This window comes from Plectropomus leopardus, chromosome 12, assembly GCF_008729295.1.
Source record: "Plectropomus leopardus isolate mb chromosome 12, YSFRI_Pleo_2.0, whole genome shotgun sequence".
NCBI lineage: Eukaryota > Metazoa > Chordata > Actinopteri > Perciformes > Serranidae > Plectropomus > Plectropomus leopardus.
Genome location: NC_056474.1, coordinates 5,223,750 through 5,244,695, shown reverse-complemented (window position 1 = coordinate 5,244,695; position 20,946 = coordinate 5,223,750). Strand labels below are relative to the sequence as shown.

The window sequence follows — 20,946 nt, the reverse complement described above, 5'->3', positions numbered from 1 at the left end:
CCACTCTGTCAATACTGCTGACAATAACTGATACTGTGGTTTGTGGACTCAAGTTTGGCATTTTACCCATCGCCATCTTGTTTGGTTTTTTTGTTTTTTTTTGGAGCCACAAGAGACCATACTTTGGAGAGAGGCTGACACCACTAAATAAGCATAACTATGAGCGTAAAAAAAATGCAAATGGATGAGTTTTTACAAATTCAACCCTCGTAGAGATTAGCTATAGAGACAAAAAGAGAGCTGTAAACATGTTTATTTCTGCTGCAAAGTTGGGTGTTTGAACCAAGTGGCAACCTTTGAGTCTGAAAAATGAAGCCAATTTGGAGGTGTCAAAAACTGCAGTTTAGCAAACTTGGAGCTGGCTCCAAAATAGAATAAATTCCCACAGACCTCCATGTTAAAACCATAACACCAGTTTATAGGTGGTTTTACATGGTAAATTTAATTAATAAATTTATCAATTCAATCAGATAATAGATATCAAAGATAAATAAGAAAACAAGATATATCGGTATGATTCCTGAACTCAAACAATAACATAGTATTCAGCTAGCCTATAAACATTTAGAGTATGTAAATCCTGAAATTCAGTTATGGTTTTTAGTTTGGATGTGCCACAGATTTTGAATGGTCCCATCTGACCACCACTATGAAAACATTTCCAGGGGTTCCACCGCTTTTACCGTTCTCTACATATGTTGTGTGCACAAAATGATGAAAAACTGGATAAAAGCTTGTTGGACAAACTGAATTCAGGGGGATAAGCCCTGAATGGACAACATTAATTACAACAATATTCAGAATTAGTGTTTCTGTTCTTTGGTTTTCTGTCTTTATTCAAGGAGGAATCCAAAAAGTCAAGATATTTTTCACGTTTGTGTCACTGCTGTTGCCGTCCCCATTGTGATCACTTTAAAAAACCCCGAGGTGAGCGTCATGACTTCACAGTAAAATAGATAAATGACACTAGGTGGTAGCAGAGCTCCCTGGGGCAGGTGCAGATACTCTTCAACCTGTGCAATATCTCTCTTTCACTCTTGATTTATACAGTGTATATGTGGCGAGGAAACACAATTACTGTTATTTACTGCAGACTGCCAAAATTCACCTGTATGAGGGAATGAGTTTGGTATAAGGCTGGATAACTGCTTTGATGTGTGTTTGAATTTGGGTTTTAATTTGAGTAGGTTTTAACAGTTGTTTTGTTTTGGTTTTTTTACTATTTAAAGCATTCAATTTCCCTCCTGGACAGAGCGAAACCATATGGAAAAAATCAAATATCACGATATTTTGGACCAAATACTACTGCTGGGTAATGTTTTATAAAATATAATACCATTTCTAATACCAGTACCCTTCAATGGATGTTAACACCGATAAAGTACTTCATTTGATACCCACAATGTGAATGGAGTGGCATGTAGTTTATACATACTTGGTCAAATTCATCATGCTCAACATAGCTGCTGCTGCAGGAGTGTGAGCTCCTAACCGCACGCACAGTGACAGGGCTAACTGTAAGCATCACATGGCTAACATTACCTAATAGTTCAATAGCAGTAAAGTCAAGCTGTTTTGGTGTTCGTGTGAGTTTGTTCTGAGTTTGTGGGGGCTCAGAGTTCGATGTTAGCTACTGCTGCTGTGTTAGCTCATGTGGGTTGACTCCCCGCACAAAAAAGGAGTGAATGCAGGTGTACTTTGACTGGAGACGTTTCGATAAACATTGTCTTATTTCAGTGAATTTTCTTAAAGCAGGGGTGTCCAAACTTTTTTGAATGAGGGCCGGATAAGAAAACGTGAAAATATCTGCAGGGCATGAAATGCATAGTGATCTTTCTTGATTAACCAATATTATGTTAATCATATAGTATATTTTTAAGGACAAGCAGAGGGTTGTTTAAAATTGGGCAACAATTGGGCCCCTGGCCTGACTTTGGACATGACGGCCTTAAAGGTATTGAGTACCGATGCCTAGCCCTACCAAATACCTTGCTATTAATGATGCTACATTATTGTACAGTTGACTGTAGGGGCTTTATTAAAAATATTTACACAATGAGATTTTTGATGATTAATCGGTCATAATGTGGATAAAATGACCAAGTAAATGCAAATAATTAAACAGCTATAGTTTGGTAAGTTCAGAAAATTACATCACTTTACTGTAATGCAGCCTTCAAAACCAGGAACTTATGATGTTATGTAAAATGTACGACAATATAGTCTTACATAATGATATTCAGGTAACGTATTGCCCAGCCCTACTCCTGGGTGTACAAAATGTCAGTGTACCTATCTTTTAATCTTTGTTTAGTGGCATTCAGAGTATCTCACAGTAACTTGGTAATGGATCCATTAGTATGAAGAAAAGGTTTTGTAGTTATAAGAGAGAGCAATTATCTGAATCATAGCCTGTAGCCATTTCCGCAATGAAATGTGGTGGTTAAGTCAAGAGTTTCACACTGAGTGAGCATGAAAGGGAAAAAATGGAAATAAGATTGAAGATATTGTAGGATCACTACTTTATTTCAGCCTTTGAATAAATCAGTACAAAAATAAAACAACAAGCACTGTCAAACATTTTCTTCATCTTTTATTATGTTACAGCCCCACAGAGTCAGATTACGTGACGGTGTGGTGTGTTTTTCCTCAGTGGATGACCTCATCCCTGCAGCTGTCACATTGCCAGTGACGACGAGGTGTTTTAGAAGTAGTTTGCCACCCTGCGAATAGATTGGATGTTGGGGTTCTCCGCCTGCCACTCTGTGTGGGAGCAGTAGTTTCCTCTCTCCACGATGTACATGCGGCCGCGGTAGTTAGGCTCCTCGTACAGCACCCAGCTATTTGGGAAAATAAATAAAATTTAAATACATTTAAATTTTGAACATTGTTTAAAATATCATACCTCTCTCTCTCTCCTCCCATGCCTCCTGAAAATAAAAGCTAAATTCCAAATAAAATAATTAAATCTTATCTTCTCCTTTCTTTTAAAGGTTGAACTAAGCCTTTAAAAAGATTTAAACATGACCAAATAATAATAATTAGTTTCACAGAAATCCATTAATAAAGACAGGGCAGATAAAGGGAGCAGCCTCCAGTTTCAAATGTTTTCTTAAAAATACCAAATTTATGCTATTAACAAAGAAATCTAAAATAACTGAGTAAATGAGTAAATCTTCTACTACGTACACCAATGACTACCCAACCTATGTTATGTAACTTCAAAATAGTCACAAAAGTGACTAGTAAAAAAAAAAAAAAAAAAAGTAAAAAAATATGATGAAAGCTAATATTATATTCAGTCCCCCACCATTTTTAGGGATTCTATTATCTGAAATGGTTTGAAAAATAGCACATACAGCTGACGTAAAGTGGAAAAAAAAATCTCCAAGGGGAGCATTCCCCTCGGACCCGCCCTAAGTTTGGGCTGAGCCCCCCAGTGTTCACAGCCACCGGCTCCGCCCCTGCAATGATGTATATTAAACCTGATTATTGTTGCATATGTTGTGCTTGTGTCCCCCTGCTGCAGAGATACATACGCTCCATCTCCATAAACCTTGAGGGAGTTGACGCAGTTCTTGGTCAGGCCTCGTGCTTGCAGGAACGGACAGTCGTCGCAGAGCTCCACACACTGGCCCGAGAAGTTGTCTCCCTCGAACAGCTCCATCCTGTAGTGCTCTCCATGCTGGGGGAGGATAATGACATGCCCTCTCACTGAATCATAACAAAAACTGTTCACCTTCAACTCACTGCAAAGGGAGCAAGGCCTCCTGCTTTATGCGGCAAAGGCTGTGCTCATAGAGGAGGATATGTATAGCCCACGGTCTCCAGTATGTCTCAAGTGCATTTAATGTGTGATTTTCTTTCAGCTGATGACATCAACATGTCAAGTGAAAACCTGCGAGTTGTTTATATGCCTACCTGCTGCATGACTAATTCCTGCATTATTATAAAAATCATTCAGATTTATTTGGAAAACAGATGTGTACAAGTGAGGCCACACATATGCCAGTCTGCAAGGCTTTTTTTTTTCAAACAACCAAATATTTGTCTGTGTCTCTCACAAACACACACACACACACACACACACACACACACTCTTACCATCCTGATTGGCTTGCAGGAGCCCATGTGATCATTATGGGCATTCCAGCGCTGGAATTCGGGGTACTCTCCGTGCTCCAGAATGTACTGTTGGCCCTTGAAGTCTGGGTGGTCAAAGCAGACGAAGGCCCCGCTCTCCACGCGGACAGAGTTGACCCTGTTCATGAAGCCGCGGTCCTGGAAGTTGTCGCAGTCGCTGCAGATCTCCAGCTTCCTCCCAGTGAAACATTTGCCCTCATAGAACACGATCTGGTGTGAAGATTAAAATATTTATCCCCCAACAGAAACGTGCACAGAAAACGCTGCAGATAGACACATATTTTCCTTTGTGATTTGTTTGTGATACACATGATAAAGTTCGGGAAGGCTCGACTACTCACCTTTCCTGAGTACTGAGACATTTTCCACTGTTAGCTGTTCCCAACTAGTCACACAGTCTAAAAGTGGAAAAATTTGGACGCCCAGATATATATGGGCAACAGAGAGTGTGGTGGTATCGCGAGGCAGCGGCAACAAAAGCACAACAATGGGGGGTTTAGACGTTTTGCCACATGGACAGTTTCCCTTACATGTGCCAGTGCTGATATTGGAGTTTGGCTCTGGGGGAGGCAAAACAATAGAGTGAGAGGGGATTTTGCTATGATTGGGCTTTGGGAGTGATGCTGCACTGAGTCGGGGTTGCAGAGTAATATTTGGGTGGTGTCCAGATGAGAGGAGGGAAAACAAACAGAGAGGGAAAGTTAAAGAACATGCATGACCCAGTGCAAACAAGAAATCTGTCCTCTGACAAGTTGGGCGAGGAACTGGGAAAACATAGAAATAATTAGCGTCATACTCCAAAGCAGATTTCGAATCACTCTCTGTTGTTGTTTCGCTCCTGCTGATCCAAACAGGATCCCTGGATCTACTTAGACCGTGACCCGTGAAAATTTCCCTCAGTTGCAACATCAAAGAGTTTTAATGTCAGACAGGTTGAGCAGGATACAAAACAGATAAAACCTGTTTTTAATGTCCTGTATGACTTCAGCCCACGCTCTCTCCATATCTACGGTGGCTAATAGGGAAGATAAAGCACGCATTTTGAAATGATTTATTGCACTTGAGTACGTTTTAAAAGATTAGAAAGTTCAACAGGGTTTGGCATTCACACTAAAGCCGTCGTAAGAAGGGTAAAATATTTGTCTCAGGTTGTAGATTTAAAATAATCACATGAACTTTTACACCTAAGGCAAACAGATGTCAGTTCTTTTTAGCAGACTACATGCAGAAATTACATCACAAGAAAGCAATGCACTGATCGCAGCATTTTCAGCCTGCCATTCGTATATTGGAGCAATTTTTTCTACGTATTCTGGACTTATAGTTCAGAGTGTATGATATTGAGGTATATATTGAAAGAAATTAAATATAATATTCATGATTATGTTTTTAGTACTGTATAATCACCCGAAACCAAGAATTGTTGTATTTTTGTTACCTTAGAATGAGCCACAGAGCTGGACCTTGTCCTTTGAGTCCACAAAGTGGTTTCTGCAGTAGCCCAGAACAGGCAAACCAAACACTGGCTTTAAAAAGGGCAGTTTTTGTTTTTGATTTGACTATTGTAGATCACCTACATGCTTGTCCCAGTTTCAATGGCTTGCAATCTGTAACCTCGCCACTAGATGCCGCTTAATTCTACACACTAGACCTTTAAGGTGGAAACAAATAGGCTAACTTTTCAACCTTCCCCCCAGTCGTTATTATTCTTGGTGCCACTGTAAAGAAGAAAACTGCATCACTTTTGTGGATAAAGTAGAGAGGACATGCATATTGAAAACAAGGCATTTAGGAAAGCAGTCTAAACATAGCCATTACATTGTAAAATCAACATTAATTTCATTAAAAAAAGTTAAAGGAACACTGTGTAAGATTCAGGTAATTTTAGTGACATCTAGAAGTAAGGATTGTAGATTGCAACCAGATAAAACTGTGCTGAGCATAAATTCCTGGTTAGGATTTCTACAGTGTTCATTGGTCAGGAGGTTTTTAGTGGGAGCTGAATAATCCACTGAGGTCTCTTCTTCTGCAAAACAAACAGACCAGGTCATTTAAACCACTGAAAACACAGAATAAAGCAGTTTACTGTGATAAATCTGTGTGTCTTCCAAGCTGTTAGACCTACTGCGAACGGGTCGCCAGCCTGGCGTCTGTTAATGTGCGCTCACCTCTTTTCTTCAATAATGTAAGATCCAGATGTTCAGGAGTTTTTTTTAAAGAGAGCTGTATTATCCACAGAGGTCTCTTCTTCTCCAAAACAAATGGACCAGGTCATTTAAACCAGTAAAAACACTGAATAAAGTAGTTTCATGTTACAAATCAGTGTTTTTTAGATGCTGTTTGGCTTGTCTCAGAGGGGCTGCTAACTACAGTGGCCAAAAACACAACAATGTTAGCCGATGCTTGGTTTTTCTGTTCTGGGCTACTGTAGAAACATGGCATTGCAACATAACGGACTTCCTGGAAGAGGAACGGCTTCCTATGTAGATGTAAACGCTTCATTCTATAACAAAAACACAACAATCTTTATGTTCAGGTGATAATACACTAAAGAAAACATACTTATTATATTATATTCCATTTCTGCCGATATATCCTCCTAAATCATACACACTGGACCTTTTACGCCAAAAAGCACATCTATTTTCCCTTGAACTAAAATACAATGTAGGTTATATTTCTTCTGTGGCAAGGAGAAATATTTTTTACTGTACTATGTAGTTGAAGGCATTTACCGCTGGTGAGAGTGCCAGTTTTTCCTCCTCTGTCATTAGTTTAATATTAAGTGCTAGCTGTCAGAATTTCTTATTGAGTCAGTTCATGAGTCTGTAGCCAAGGCTGGTTAAAGACCACTAAACTACACGTATAAAACCCTCATTTTGTTCAGACATAATCCACCTAAAGCAAACACACTGCACCTTTCACTAATATCCTCTTGTCCTCCTGAGGTTTAAATCCAGTTAATGTAAATCTTTATCTAAGTCTGTGACAAATGCATACATTAATATTTGCAAAAGCCTCATCAATTATATACAGGAGTGGACAAAGGGTGGACTGCTCTTGCATAATGCAGGAATCTGAGCATTGGAAACTGTAACCCCTGAACACAGTGAACCCAGTGTGAATTAAGTGCTAAGCATATAGACTTAACATAAATACACCACTTAATGGGATGTTACCATGGCAGGACACAGTATAAACGGGTATAAAAAGAGGGAAAGTGGATGGATGCATGTCAGTTGGTGGCAGAAACCAAAGCAGAAGCATCAGCAAGGTATGAACACTCCTATCTTATTTTGTGCATTTAACCTTTAATTCTCTTTTGAACAATATATATCTAAAATAGCAATCGATACCAAATCAGTATCATCTTGACATTTTTTTGCCACATATTTGCTGTCAAATATCTATATCACAGTAAAGGGGTGTGCTTGCATGCTAATACACCTGCTTTTGTTCAGAACTGTTACTATTTGCAGAATATATTTCAAATCAGTTCCTAAAAAGAGAAATAATCACAGCTAAAAAAGACCTTTTAGTAACATCTCACAGCAGCACTGTTCAATGTCATGAAATCTGGAGCACTGCAACAATGTTCATACTGTATAATCAACTCTGTGCTTTATCTCTCGCAGGCTGCAGCAGTACTGAACAGAACAATGAAGTTGTTGGTGTTGGTTTTAACCATCGCCCTGCTGTTTACAGCTGGTGAGTCTGTCACTGATTCTCCACTGAGTAAACACAACCTCTGCTGCTGTGCTACAGAGATGTCTGCTTTCCCTTTCAGTCTTTTCTAGCGCATTCTCAGGCAGTCTTTTCATTTTGCAACAGATTGTTGGGGTCATTTCTAAGATGTGAAAGTAATTAACTTACCTGTGAGAGTGCGGCGTCTCTCCTTAAAGGGATAGTGATGAGTTTTTTGAAGTGGGGTTTTATGGGGTATTAATACATACATGACATATATGTCAGTGCATCTCATACAGCAGACGTCCATCAGCACGTCCCCAGTTTGGAGAAGCAGACTGGAGTTCGACATCAAAGCTAAGCAATGTACTGCAGCAGATGGGTGCCAGCAACAAAATGTATTTAAGCCACCTAAAAAAAAGTAATAAAAAAGTCAATATCAGTTTAATTGTATGCTGTATCGAGAGCATTTTCACAGTTTTACCTTTTTGTCAGACAGCCCGTTTGGACAAGGAAGCGACTTCACCCCCCCATCTATGCTCTTGTTAAAGCCACCAGACTCCATTGCCAAAAAAAGTAATTTTAGCTCTCTGAACATGAGAGCTGCTGGTCAACACTAAAAAGCCAAAATCACACAAATAAAATAACAGTTTGAGGCAGTGATAGGCCAGCAGCTCCTGTGTTTAGCATTGTTAAATCATTGTTTTTCCTAAAGGAGTCTGGCATTAGAGAGGGGAATATAACATCTTTAACATAACCACATTATGACAATGACTGAAATATTGTTTTCCTGGTTTTTAGGTGAAGCCCTTAACTGCCACCGCTGCGTCTCCAAGACGGCTGGAGGAACCTGTGAGCACACTGTGGAGACATGTAAACCAGGGAAGGAGGCCTGCGCTGCAGTCAAGTTCCTCAGACCACCAAGTGGGTTTCTCAACATACTTTAACTTTTCTATTCTTAACAAATACATGGACTCAGTACATAAACCGCAATAAAATATGAGTGCTGTAAATGATCAAATTAAAGGAGAAGTTCACCAAAGAAAATCATTTTCATGAGTACCATGATACCAAATTTAGAAGGCAGGGGGCATTGGGGGTAGTGTAAATTAATATGTTTTTTAAAAATGTACAAAAAGAGAAATATACTTAAGTCCTATTCTATCAGTGTCAAATGATTGAGACTGGTTTTTTTTCAGCTTCTTACAAAATAAAAGGGCATATTTTTGTTAAAACCTCCTTTTTTATGTCCTTAGATGCCCAATTCCAAAAGTGCATGGCTCTGGAAGACTGCGAAGTGCTGAAGATGAACGCCTACCTTGATGTCAAGTGCTGTACCAATGGCATGTGCAACACCTACTAAAATTACAATGTATTAAAAGTATGACTGAAAAAAGCAAATAAACCCTATGACTCCAATGCTGACTGCTGCAAGTGACTCCGAAGTGTGAGCGCATGCATGAATTCAAAGAGGCAACCTTTCATAAGAGCAGAAATTGCTGTCAGCCCTTTCCAATCACAAATAATAAAAAGTGACAAACAAGTGCCTGTTCTCATTCTTATGTTTGGAAATATTTGGAGTTTTCTTATTTCTTTCTGACAGCTGCATCAAGAGGATTCATGTTCAGGCAAGAGTTGCATTTTCAGCAGGTTGGATTGTAGTTTTTTTCTTAAGCTTAAAGGTGCTCAGATAACTTCAGTTAAATCAGAACACCGCTGCTACTGTTAGAAGTCTATTAAAAATGAAGAAAAGCACATCACACCAGCTCCCAGAGCTTTGTTTTTCTCTAAAACATTAATTATTCATGTCCAAAATTGACCTCAAAGTTTAAGAGTGTCCTCATGTGTCATTTATAAAGGGACTTTTCATGCCAAAATAATACATATTTTTCTTCTTACCTGTTGTGCTATTTATCAGTCTAGATTGTTTTGGTGTGAGTTGCAGAGTGTTGGAGATATTAACCATTGAAAAGTCTGCCTTCTCTCTGGTTTAATGGAACTATCTCGACAGAATTATGTCTTTACGGAAATCATGTCACTCAAGATAACCCTGTGGTCGATATGGAGCAAAAATACATCTCTGAGTGTCTGTTACTATTTCGAATCTTTTCAGCCATTCAGATCATATTAGTGGTATGCCATTTGTCACATGGAAAAGCAGCATTCGATGTATGCGACAGATAGAACAAAGTTTTAATGTCAGCCATAGATTCTTGGTATTGAATCTCAAAGACATATATCATTATTCATCCTGCATTTGCACCGTGTGCCCTCCTCAGTATGTTTTATGCTCTACTGTATTTATTACTGCCTTTTTAATCGTGCTGTGATGCAATTTAAATTATCTTTGATATTTGCTGAAAAAATAACCTCACCCTGCTTCCCGGGTGAAAAAAATCTCCCTCATCAGCCAAAGTAATAACCCACACTCAGCCCTGCTTTACATAACCACTTTTTGCTTTAATGATTACAATCAAAAACATTTGTACAACATTTTCAACATTAGAAAATGGATGCAGATTCTTTATTTTTTTTGGCTGACAGTAACTGCTATGAAAACAAACTAAGGAACAGAGGAGTGGGTACTGCGTGGAGATGAAGTAGAAAAAGAGCTGTATATATTGGAGGGACCAAACAGCTGGTGATGTATCAGAAGAAATGTTTACTTATCCATTTTCAGAGCGTATGCATGGCAGACATGACATTTCTCTTATCTCTCGTTATTTAAACAGAGGAGGGACTCGTTGCCTATATGAGAGCTGCATAATGAGAAGCTAAGATGCATCAAGCCACTACTATCTCAGCTGTCGTTATTACCGAGCACGGGAAATCATTTTTTCTGATACACCCAAATGAAGTTCTGTGGTTTGCATCAGTGCTGAGCACAGAGATGGAGGAGGGGTGGATTGTGGGAAATATCAGACAAGGGAACCGCCACTCATTCTTTTTTTTCTTTTTTTTATCAAACACACAAAGAAAAACGAGGATGACCAAAGGGAATAGGAAATACTGATAAATAACAGTGGAATCAGAGCCATAAATAGACAGTATTGGATATTTAGGACCCTGGAGGGGTGGAGTCAGCTGAGGTGGAGGAGAACTGGCAGCTAGCCTTCAAGTAACGGGATATCCCAGTGCAGTGTCCTGTGTGTTGATTGGGCGGCTCTACATCATGGAGCAGGACGTTTTTCCTGGCTGCACGCCACCGTCCATCTTCTCTGCCTCCAGGATCATCCTCCGGAAAACCTCCACGGCCGTCTAAGAGAGAGAAAGACACACACACAGGACGTGGTCACATGTTGCAGTCACGCCACTTTGAATTTTCTAAAACACGCTACATTCAGTGGAGCCTCACAACAAAGGTGGCGTTGTTTTCATGTGTCTTTAAAGACAGTCAAGCAATGTTTTCACTAACTGGATTTGAGGCTGAATGAAATTGAAGGATATCTATGTAAAGGTGGACACAACATGCTGTATGTTGAAGGCTGTGGTGAATAAACTTTTGAGCCATTATTAAATCGACATGAATTCATCTTTTTGGCCACTTGGAGGCAGCAGAACAAGCTGTAATCACAACATTGACAAATTATCTTTAAAGCTGATACAGCAAACCTATAAGCAAAATTAATTTATGCATCTAAAAAACACATGCATTCATTTGGAGTCATGCTTTGGACCACTTGATGAATTTAAAGACATACTTTTTTTGTCTTCTAAAAAACAAAACAAAACAAACAAAAGAAAAACAACAATGCATGGTCTCGAACAATAGCAATCCCTCTCAATCATTACTTATGACCCACTAGATGTGTTTTCATGATGTAAATTGATGATATCGTATCGTTTTTCAACACAACTTGGCACTTCAGGGCTTCAGGACACTTGGGTTACTTTGAACAATCAGTATGGAGACATATTGTGATTTAATTATGTATTTTTTTAACGTCTGAATCCTGGTCACCATTTGCTTCAATTGTTTGGGAGATAAGTGCAATGGCATTTTCCCGTGAACCTCCACCAGTGTTTTGTGTACTACAAAACCGAATAATTCCAGCTTTCCATCGGCATGAGGTTGAGTAATAGGGTGACTAAATTTTTATTTTTGGGCAAACTATCCCTTTAAGAGACCTGGATACAGCATTTGCAGGGAGGCCCGTTCATACCTGTAAATACTGCTAAGTGGCGCATGAAGCAAATAAAAATAAAGCAACTTTTAGGGAAGTTACCCATCAGAGCCACACACGACATTATACAACTATTTTAACAGGCTGCTCCCCATGATGAGTAAACTGATCTTTTTCTGTAAAATCATTTTCTGAGCCTTTTGTCAGACCGATTGCAACAACCTTTAGTGACAAGGGTGTGTCTAATTAATACCAAGGTTAAAAGTGTAATTTAATTTTAGTAACTTTTTATTTAACAGATAGATAAATTGGCCTTGATAACAGTCACATCAAACATAAGCAAAGAGCGTGTGCTCTTACCTGGTTCTCTTTAGCTGAGGACTCCATGAAGGCAGCGTTCCAGGATTCGGCTAATGCCTTTCCTTCTTCACAACTGATTACTCTAAAGAAAAAAACGCAGGATAAAGCACATAAATATTTCAGAGTAAGGCTGCAGAGTTCAACCCACTGAGTTCAATTCCAAAGAAATCTGCTGTTATAAACGCCTCCACTGAGTAGAGATATTTGCAGGGCCACACAGACAAGTATTACTACTACTCTTCCTTCTTTCGGGTCATCTGTGAACCAAGTATTAACATTTGCCCTGTAGTTCTGTCTGCGTGTCATGTGTCAGGCATGTTTAATTTTGAATTTCTGCCAACAAAAGCACACACAAATATAAAAAAAATACGGAGAAATGATGACTGAAACTGAACTGCTGTGTCCTGTGTGTGTTGTCTGTGGTGGATCAATTGTATCATTTAGGTGTGTGCTCGGACGTACCGCTCCATATGTAGGTCGTTCTTGTTCCCGACGAGCATAATTGGAACTCTGCATTAGAGGAAAAAGTGAAGTCATTTATGGTTGATATATTACATATGACTTGGTCTGCCTCGGGCAGCAAATATAAGAAGAAAAAGAGGCTGTACTCACTGAACTTTCCCCACCATGTCCAATAGTTTTTCATGGATAACTTGTACAACTTCAAAGCTGCAACAAACAAGGGGAAAGGTTTCTTCTTCAGCATTTCTGTTCAACTTATTATACAGAGAACTATAAAAATTTGTTTGCTATTAAAAAGTAAAAGTATACCTTTTATTGGATGTAACTGAATAGACCAGGATGTAACCATTGATATCTATGGAGTAGGTCTGTGGGAAGATGGAGTACTCATCCTATAGAGGCAGAAATATTGGAGAAATTAGTACGCAAAGTTATAGGTTTGGAAAAGGAGGAATTAAACTCAACTTTGATATAGCATCTTGAATACAAATGTGTAGCCGCAAGTGCAACACAGACAAAATTTCATGGATAATCATGGTGTAACTTTGTAAGGACACACCATAGAAGAACACGCGCCTGCGCCGACCGAGCAGTGAGTATGAACAAACAAGCAGACGATGGCACACACACGAGAACCGACAGTGTTAATAAACTCAGTCGAGTGAGCAGAACAAACACAGCTCGGCAGTCCGCCATTATTGTTATTGCTGTCCTCCTACTCAGGCATGGCTATTTGTTTGAAACGTAATGCGCATGCATGAAGTGCATCACCGTTCTCACAGGAGCCGTGCTTTGCCAGTTTGCAGGGCGACAGAAGGGGTGGCATTTTAAAAAAATTACACTTTGGAACCGGGTTGCAAAAGTTTGTGTTTTCAGGCCCCAAAATACTGTTGTCGCGTGAACGAATGGCCAAACAGCAACAAAAGTATAACATTTCAGGCAAGAACCAGTGTGGAAAACACTGCAGCAGGGATAAAATAAAGTACACACCAATGATTAAAACTTAAATCAAGACTGTAATAGTACTCCAAATTAAAAGGCAGATTAAAAACATGGGTCTTACTTTCTTTTAGAAACACAGAGAGCACTTACCATTCTAGTGACAGTAGTTTTAAGTAATCAAGCAGAATGAACACCAAACTAGAAAATAACATTGTTATCACGAACACATTTTAGGTAAAAATCAACAATCTTACCTGTCCTGCTGTGTCTACCAGCTGAAGATGGTACTCTTGTCCATTTATTGTGATCATTTTAGTAAATGCTGCAGTTAAAAGAAAAAGGACAAATTAGAAATCCACAAATAGAAATGTCAAATTAAACATTGCAGTGGATAGAGAGCGAGAAACGGCAGTGCAACACCATGTCTACTGTACGGCCTTATATTGTATCTTCATTACTCGAGGTTTCCAGTGTGCAGATCCCCTTACGGATCCATTTCGGTACCACTGAGTTCATCCAGTACAGGAATGTCAATATCTGCCTGGAGATGGGTCACATTATCTACAGGACTGAGGGATGGCACCGCCTGCAGCATCATGCTGATAACGCTGACACTTCACTTTATGTTAACCGTCCAGAGATTATTTATAGATACAGACCACACACTCGAGAAACGGAGGGCGATGTGTGGCGAACATGTCGGGAAAAAGAAAAACAGCCTACAGGTAGAGTTTAAACTCAAATCTCTGGAGTGTCTGGGAATATGTGTGCTTAGGAGGCTGATGAATTACTGTATGTTCTCTCCTTTGGCACAACGTACTCTTACAGTACCTGAAAGCATGGTTCCTCCTCCGAGCCAGTGATTTCGAAGCTTATATCATCAGAATCAGGTTTAAAGGTTTAACTCTGATCAAACACTGCGCCAGCTGATTTCTCCAAAGCTCCTCAAAAGAAAGTTTTCTCTTTCTGGTGTAATCAGCTGGTGGAGTGTTTGGACACATCGGTTTAGTGGGAACGTTTCACCCCGCTGCAGGGGAACGACACTGTTCTTCCTCTCTCAGTGAAATCAGGATGCACTTCTACATATAACGCTTATGTAAAAACAAAATGGTCAAAAAGAGGTAAAATCTGAAACATTTAGTGGAAAAATATTTCTAGTTCAAAGTTTTTCCATCTGTCTATTCTTCATCAAGTTAAATGTGACACACAGTTTTGAATGAGTAAAATGTGAAATGTGTGCTGTATAATGACATAATATTGGGACACTGTATTAGATCTGCAGCAACTACAAATATATCAATTGACTATTCGGATAAATAATAATTTCTAAACTAAACTGACAAACATTCTCTGGTTCCAGCTTCTCAAATGAAAGGTTTTCTCTCTTTTATATTATTATAAATTAAATATTTTAGTTTTTTAGTCAGGTAAAACAAAATCTGATGATGTCACCGAGGATGAAATGTGATGGATATTTTTTTTTTTTCCATTTTCTGATATTTAATAAACCTGCCAATTAATCGACTGATCAATTATAACAGCAACCATTAGCTGAAGCCCTACAGTGAATGCTACGTAAAGAAATTCCTGGTGAAAAACTGGACTGAGTACATATCACCACAAGACTTTATATGAAACAGTGCGCACACTGATGAGTCTCCTGGTTTATCGCAAAAGATTTTTGAAAGTTGTATAACTACTATGACAGAAGTAGAAAAATACTGTGTGAGGAGCAGTACAGGGAAGAGAAAGGTACATGAGAGAAAGAAAAGGAAAGAGAATAGAGAGCATTTTCTCTATTTCCTGAATTTATTTTATTGTATTTATTATTATTTCATTTTTATTTAATCATTTATTATTATTATCTTATCTTTTATTTTTTTTTGCATCAGTATTATGTTTGTCCTCATTTGTTGTCTTTCTTTTAATCTTTTATTTAATTTAAATTGACTGATTAAAACTATACAGTTTATACTCATATAAAGTATAATGTTCATATATATGGGTAAATAGGGAGGGATGTTTTGATATACTCGTGTAGATATAAGGGGTCGATGTATAGTGTCTATCTTTCAGTTTATTTCCTATACATCAATATTAAACTTCATGTCTAAAACAGAAAAATGTATATGTGATGATACAATGTTTGATGGATACTTGGTTGGTTTTCTCAGTAGCAAGAGAATTAAAAAAACTCTGCGTCACCATTATTCTACATGTCATGCACGCGATTATTGATCGACTAAACCATCTGCATGGCAACTGAGCAACTCCATCCAGTGAGGACGACCACAAAATGTAGCTGAAAGCTTTAGAAACACCAAGTAAGTCGACATTAAAAATAAAACATAAACCTAAATGTACGAGCTTTAGTGATGTTTGCAGGAGTCCAGAGGTATGGAATGAGACTAATAACAGTAAAAAAATGTCAAAACACTTTACTACAAAAATATGCTAAAGCTTGAATACCCTAAAAAACTGGTGACTTCTAAACTAGTTACTCTCAATCCATTTACATGGAACTGTTATTTCCACTTGCTATTTGTCTCTGTTTATTGTATCTTACCTATTTAACTGATGTTCAGACTGACAAAGTAAATGTCTTTGGGTTTTGCATTGAGTTAGGGTAGTTTAGTTTTCAGGCTCTTTGGTTAATTTGAGGAGTTTTGTAGGTTGCAAACGTCACTGTGTCATACATGCATTTTCTTTTTCTTGTATTTAAAATATGTGAACACATTTTAAATACCTTCAGCTTAGTTTCTGGGCCCCTGTTCTAAAGCTTCTGGAAGATTATCAGGGTGTCCCATTTCACATCTCCATTAAGTCTTGAAAAATGCACTTGTATTTTAACTTTTTTTAGTGAATACACTGAAACTGAACCTTGCATTGTGATGAGAACTGATAATATTGATTTCAAGCATACTGACCAGACTTATGTCTTTTTTTAATATTTCTTGTGGCATTTCTCCTGATCAGAATTGAGAGTCTCGGGACAGAGGGGCTCATTTGTTGTCCATGTTGTTAAGGCCTCGGAGACAAATTTGTGATTTTCGGCTCTATAAATAAAACTAGACAGACTTGACTTTGTGCGATCAAAAGTTTTGACCAACAGTCTGATAACCAAACAAGATTTCACACATGAAAAACTGATATACAAAAGCAGGTTAAGTGTTGGGAGTTAATGTTTTAGTAGTGAACTACATGATTTACTGCATGTAGTTTAACTACATTTTACAGCAGCTTGCTGGTAGTTATTTAAATCTGCGTAGTGATTTAAGTAGTTAAATTACTTGTTTGCCCTATTTTTGAATAGTTAACTCCTGAAACTACAAAATAACTCAGGCCATAAACGGACAGAAATGATTTTGTTTTTATTATTTTATCATGGTTTCCCTATTAAATTTGAACCCACTTTGACCACAATTAGTTACTAGTTATTAGTTTTGATTGCTGCTATTTATTAACAAATGAAGAGACAAGAGAAGTTGTTTTGGCTATTCCAAAAGTTACCTGGCTAACCGAGTCATCCCCACCTGGACTCTAGTTTCTGGTGTCAAATATAAAAAAACTCAAATAAAAACAGAAAAATGGCATGCGTCTTTTTTGTATTATACTTTGCTATGAAATTGTATGAAATGTACATTGTCGATTTGATCAATTTCTATAAAGAAGTGTTCTGTTTGTGTATCGAGGTGTTACAGTCCACATAAACTCCACTTACTGTTTTCTATTGTTGGGTCATAGGAGTCCACGAACTGGCCTTCCACAAACTGAATTGTCAAGGAGGACTTTCCTGCAAAACACAAAGTAGAGTTGTAAACATGTAGATGTTGGAAAATCATTGGAATTGCAGCGTAAAGATGACAAGAGGATTAGTGACTGATAATCCACATTATGAAAAACAAATTATGTAGAAATCATACATCACTGTAAAATCTGACAAGTTGATCTTACTGAAAATAATCTTGGAAACCGATTGCCTTGAAACAATAAATATAACTATTAATCTTAATTTCAGTTTGAATTATATTTAAGTGTTAAATTTTGCTGTATTTACTTTATTTTGTGAAGTTATTGCAAGTGAAATCACCTGTGTTAGCAACTTCAGTAAACCACATTAGTCTGACTTAACTTGATCATCACAAAGAGGATTTTGACAATGATGAAGAAGATCTGCAAGTTCTGTTTTATTAACATGTTTAGGAATATATTAATATGACTGGCTAGTTTGCAACCAGGCGAATACAGATATATAGCACAGTAAGCTTAGTTTACTGAAATTGCTAAAACTTCACAAAATTAAGTAAATATAACTAAATTTTTAGTAAACTTAATAATATATATAGTAAACAAATTAATACTGTGTTTACTATGTATCTGAGCGTTAAGTTAACCCAAAAATTCTGCTATATTTACATAAATGTGTGAAGTCATTGCAACTTAATAATAACAAGTGAAATTACCTTGTTCTTTCCAAGTATTAGCAACTTCAGTCAACCAAGATAATCTAAAGAGTTAGATCTACAAGTTCTGTTTTGTTATCATATTGAAGAAAATACATATATAAATAACTACTTCGCAACCAGCAGAATACGGATATGTAGCACAGTAAACTTGATTTACTTAAAATGCTAAAACTTAGACAGATTGATCTAATTAAACTTGCCATTAGAGCTAAGATGCAACCATTTCACAAAATTAAGTAAATATAACCAAATGTGTACTGTAACAAAGTAATCATACTTTTGAATGTATCTATTTTTTTTTTTTTTTTACAATGCTTAAGTATTTTTGAGAGTATTGAGTTTTTATATTTCTCTCAACTTTCATTTTTACCCCACTGAATTTCCAAAGTAAAATGTATACTTTTACTCCCCTATATTTCCCCTAAGCATTTAGCAGTTACTTACGGCAAAATAGGGAGGACATTAAGTAGGGAGAAAGGAACATTTCTTTCGTGTAATGTACACACTGTACATATTATAAAGAAATAAACTTCTTTTATGTACTTTTACATTTAATACTTGAAGTATCTGATATTGTATCATTTCATGATGTTAAATGTACTTAAGACTTTTAGTCATATAATATTCTACTAGATGATTTTAACTTCTGACAAAGTCATTTTTTGGACATCTGTACTTTTACTCAAGTGTGGCTTTCACGTACTTCATGCACCACTGAATATAACTATATTTGAAGCAACCTCAAAAATTAGATATAAATAAATATAGTGAATAGTGAATATATAAAGTAAATAAGGCTGATAGTTATATATACTTACATTGTCAGGGTTTCCTATATTTTTAAGTAAAATTAACTTGACAGATTTTACAGTGTATCAGATTAGCAGCACATTCAAAAGCCTACAGTAACACAATGGGAGATGTTTACTATAAACTCATTATAGGCTCACAATACAAGTCTCTCTGGGAATATGACAGGGTTTAGCGTTAGTGCTGGTATGCTGGCTGGGCCTCCACGTCCTTCTATCTGCGTGTGTCATCCTGAACATCCTTTCCACCGCATACAAATTGCGCTTCTCTGATTTCAAATACGCTAAAACAGTAATGCGTCAAATCCCCCGGTGGTCCTTCGGGCCTTCACAAAACATGGCACCGTTGTAACCAGGGGCTGGGGTCACTGATAGATAATAAAGATAGAAATATAGATATGTTGCACGCGCAGGCCTCGTGTGATTAAAAACACGCAACGTCTCACCTGGTGGCGCTCTTTTCGCCCGCTGTGAGATGTTGCGTGACAACTCCTATAATTTAAGTCTATTATAGGACGCGTAAACCGCCCACATAACGGGCTTGATTTGACCCAAAGGCCGCTGATTTTAGCCTCAGCGTCGCATCCGAGGCCCTTGAGGTGTCATCGCCCCCCTCCCCGTTTCCCTGTCGTCTGCTCGAAACTCACCTACGGATCTGTACCCGAGGATGGCGATTTTTCGTGATTTCGGCTGCGGCATATCTCGTCCTGGTTATCGCATCTAGTCCTCGGGGTGTACCGCAACCTCCAACCGGAATGGCATCCAAATTCAAGGGGCGCAGAGATTCGACATACAGCCTCCAGATGACAGCAGGAATCCCTCTTCTTGGTCGTTTTTATGTATTTTTTCAAACTCAAAACTCGGAAATAAAATGTTATTTCAGGACATATGCAAAAGCATGGAGTATCTACAGACCTACAATAACTGCGTCACTCCCCTTTGCAATGTAATGAATTAGTAATTACTGCTGCGTCCTAATTGGCTACAATCGGAGTGGAGGAGGGCGTTAGTGCCTGTTGTAAAGCTCTGGTTGGTTGAGGCAGGTGTTCGTCACGCGGCAAGGGCCAGCGTTCTGGAATGTGATTGGCTGCTACAAGCATTGTGACGGGCTGGGTGGTCGGGTGCAATGTCATTCATTTGTTTAGGGTCAGGGAGCAGGGATACTGGCTGTGCTGCTCCAGTGAAGACGTCATTATTTTTTATTTATTTTATTTTTTCACACGTACACACTGTTCTGGAATGACCGCGAGGAAACACAAAATAATATAAGTCACTAGAAAATATAATTCATCACATAGTTCTCATATAGCTTATGGGGTTGTCCTATAAAAATGACCATAAATGGGCCTTTAATAATAAACATAATAATAATAACAATAATCATTATTATTATTATTATTATTATCACTACTATCTTTTTTTATCATCTCATATGCGTTTTTCTTCTTCTTTTTTTTTACATTAAAGATAGCATAAAGTTTGATACCGATAAATAGGAAATAAACTGAAAACACTGACTACTTTCTCCCTGTTTACCCATATACATGTACATTTATACATATATCTATTTTTAATCCGTTATTTTAAATAAAAAGAGAAGAAAGTTTACGAAGTTCTTTACAGACATAAAAACAAAATAAGAAGTGCAATTACAAGATTGTGATAATTGCCTTCCCGCAAAAATAAATGTGTAAAAATGATTAATGCTTAATATGTTTCTGTTTTAACAAATTCAGTGTTTTCTTCTCCCCAGTACTTGGCTATTGTTCTGCTAACTAATAAGTTCTTTTAACTGTGCACTTTCCTTATAAAGCATAATGCTGTAAAAGTTTATAGCTTGAATATTAATCACAACTTTAAAAAATCCACAATTTCTCTTAGAAAATGAATGAAATCTTGAGATACAGGCGCACTGTATTTTTTTTTTTCCGAAATAATCTTAAAATAAAGGAGGCC

At 37.7% G+C, this 20,946-nt stretch overlaps 3 protein-coding genes across 3 annotated transcripts; 1 reads left to right on the top strand and 2 right to left on the bottom strand.

Annotated features, from left to right (window-relative positions):
- Positions 1-2,535: 2,535 nt before the first annotated feature.
- LOC121951204 (gamma-crystallin N-A-like) lies at positions 2,536-6,645 on the bottom strand. The gene is made up of 5 exons (XM_042497444.1): positions 6,597-6,645; positions 5,582-5,658; positions 4,105-4,353; positions 3,540-3,685; positions 2,536-2,840 (listed from the first exon to the last, which is right to left on the bottom strand). The coding sequence occupies exons 1-5, from the start codon at positions 6,643-6,645 to the stop codon at positions 2,705-2,707; spliced, it is 657 nt and encodes a 218-aa protein (XP_042353378.1). The 3' UTR covers positions 2,536-2,704.
- Positions 6,646-7,348: 703 nt separating this feature from the next.
- ly97.3 (lymphocyte antigen 97, tandem duplicate 3) lies at positions 7,349-9,370 on the top strand (the record flags this gene model as incomplete). The annotated part of the gene is made up of 4 exons (XM_042497034.1): positions 7,349-7,417; positions 7,779-7,851; positions 8,629-8,751; positions 9,084-9,370. Coding segments are annotated over 4 exons (372 nt in total), but the record flags the coding sequence as incomplete, so codon positions are not given.
- An 896-nt stretch (positions 9,371-10,266) lies between these two features.
- On the bottom strand, positions 10,267-19,928 carry rheb (Ras homolog, mTORC1 binding). Its single transcript, XM_042498470.1, has 8 exons — positions 19,638-19,928; positions 17,437-17,508; positions 13,970-14,037; positions 13,083-13,165; positions 12,924-12,980; positions 12,774-12,821; positions 12,312-12,393; positions 10,267-11,085 (listed from the first exon to the last, which is right to left on the bottom strand). The coding sequence occupies exons 1-8, from the start codon at positions 19,687-19,689 to the stop codon at positions 10,993-10,995; spliced, it is 555 nt and encodes a 184-aa protein (XP_042354404.1). The 5' UTR covers positions 19,690-19,928; the 3' UTR covers positions 10,267-10,992.
- Positions 19,929-20,946: the final 1,018 nt, after the last annotated feature.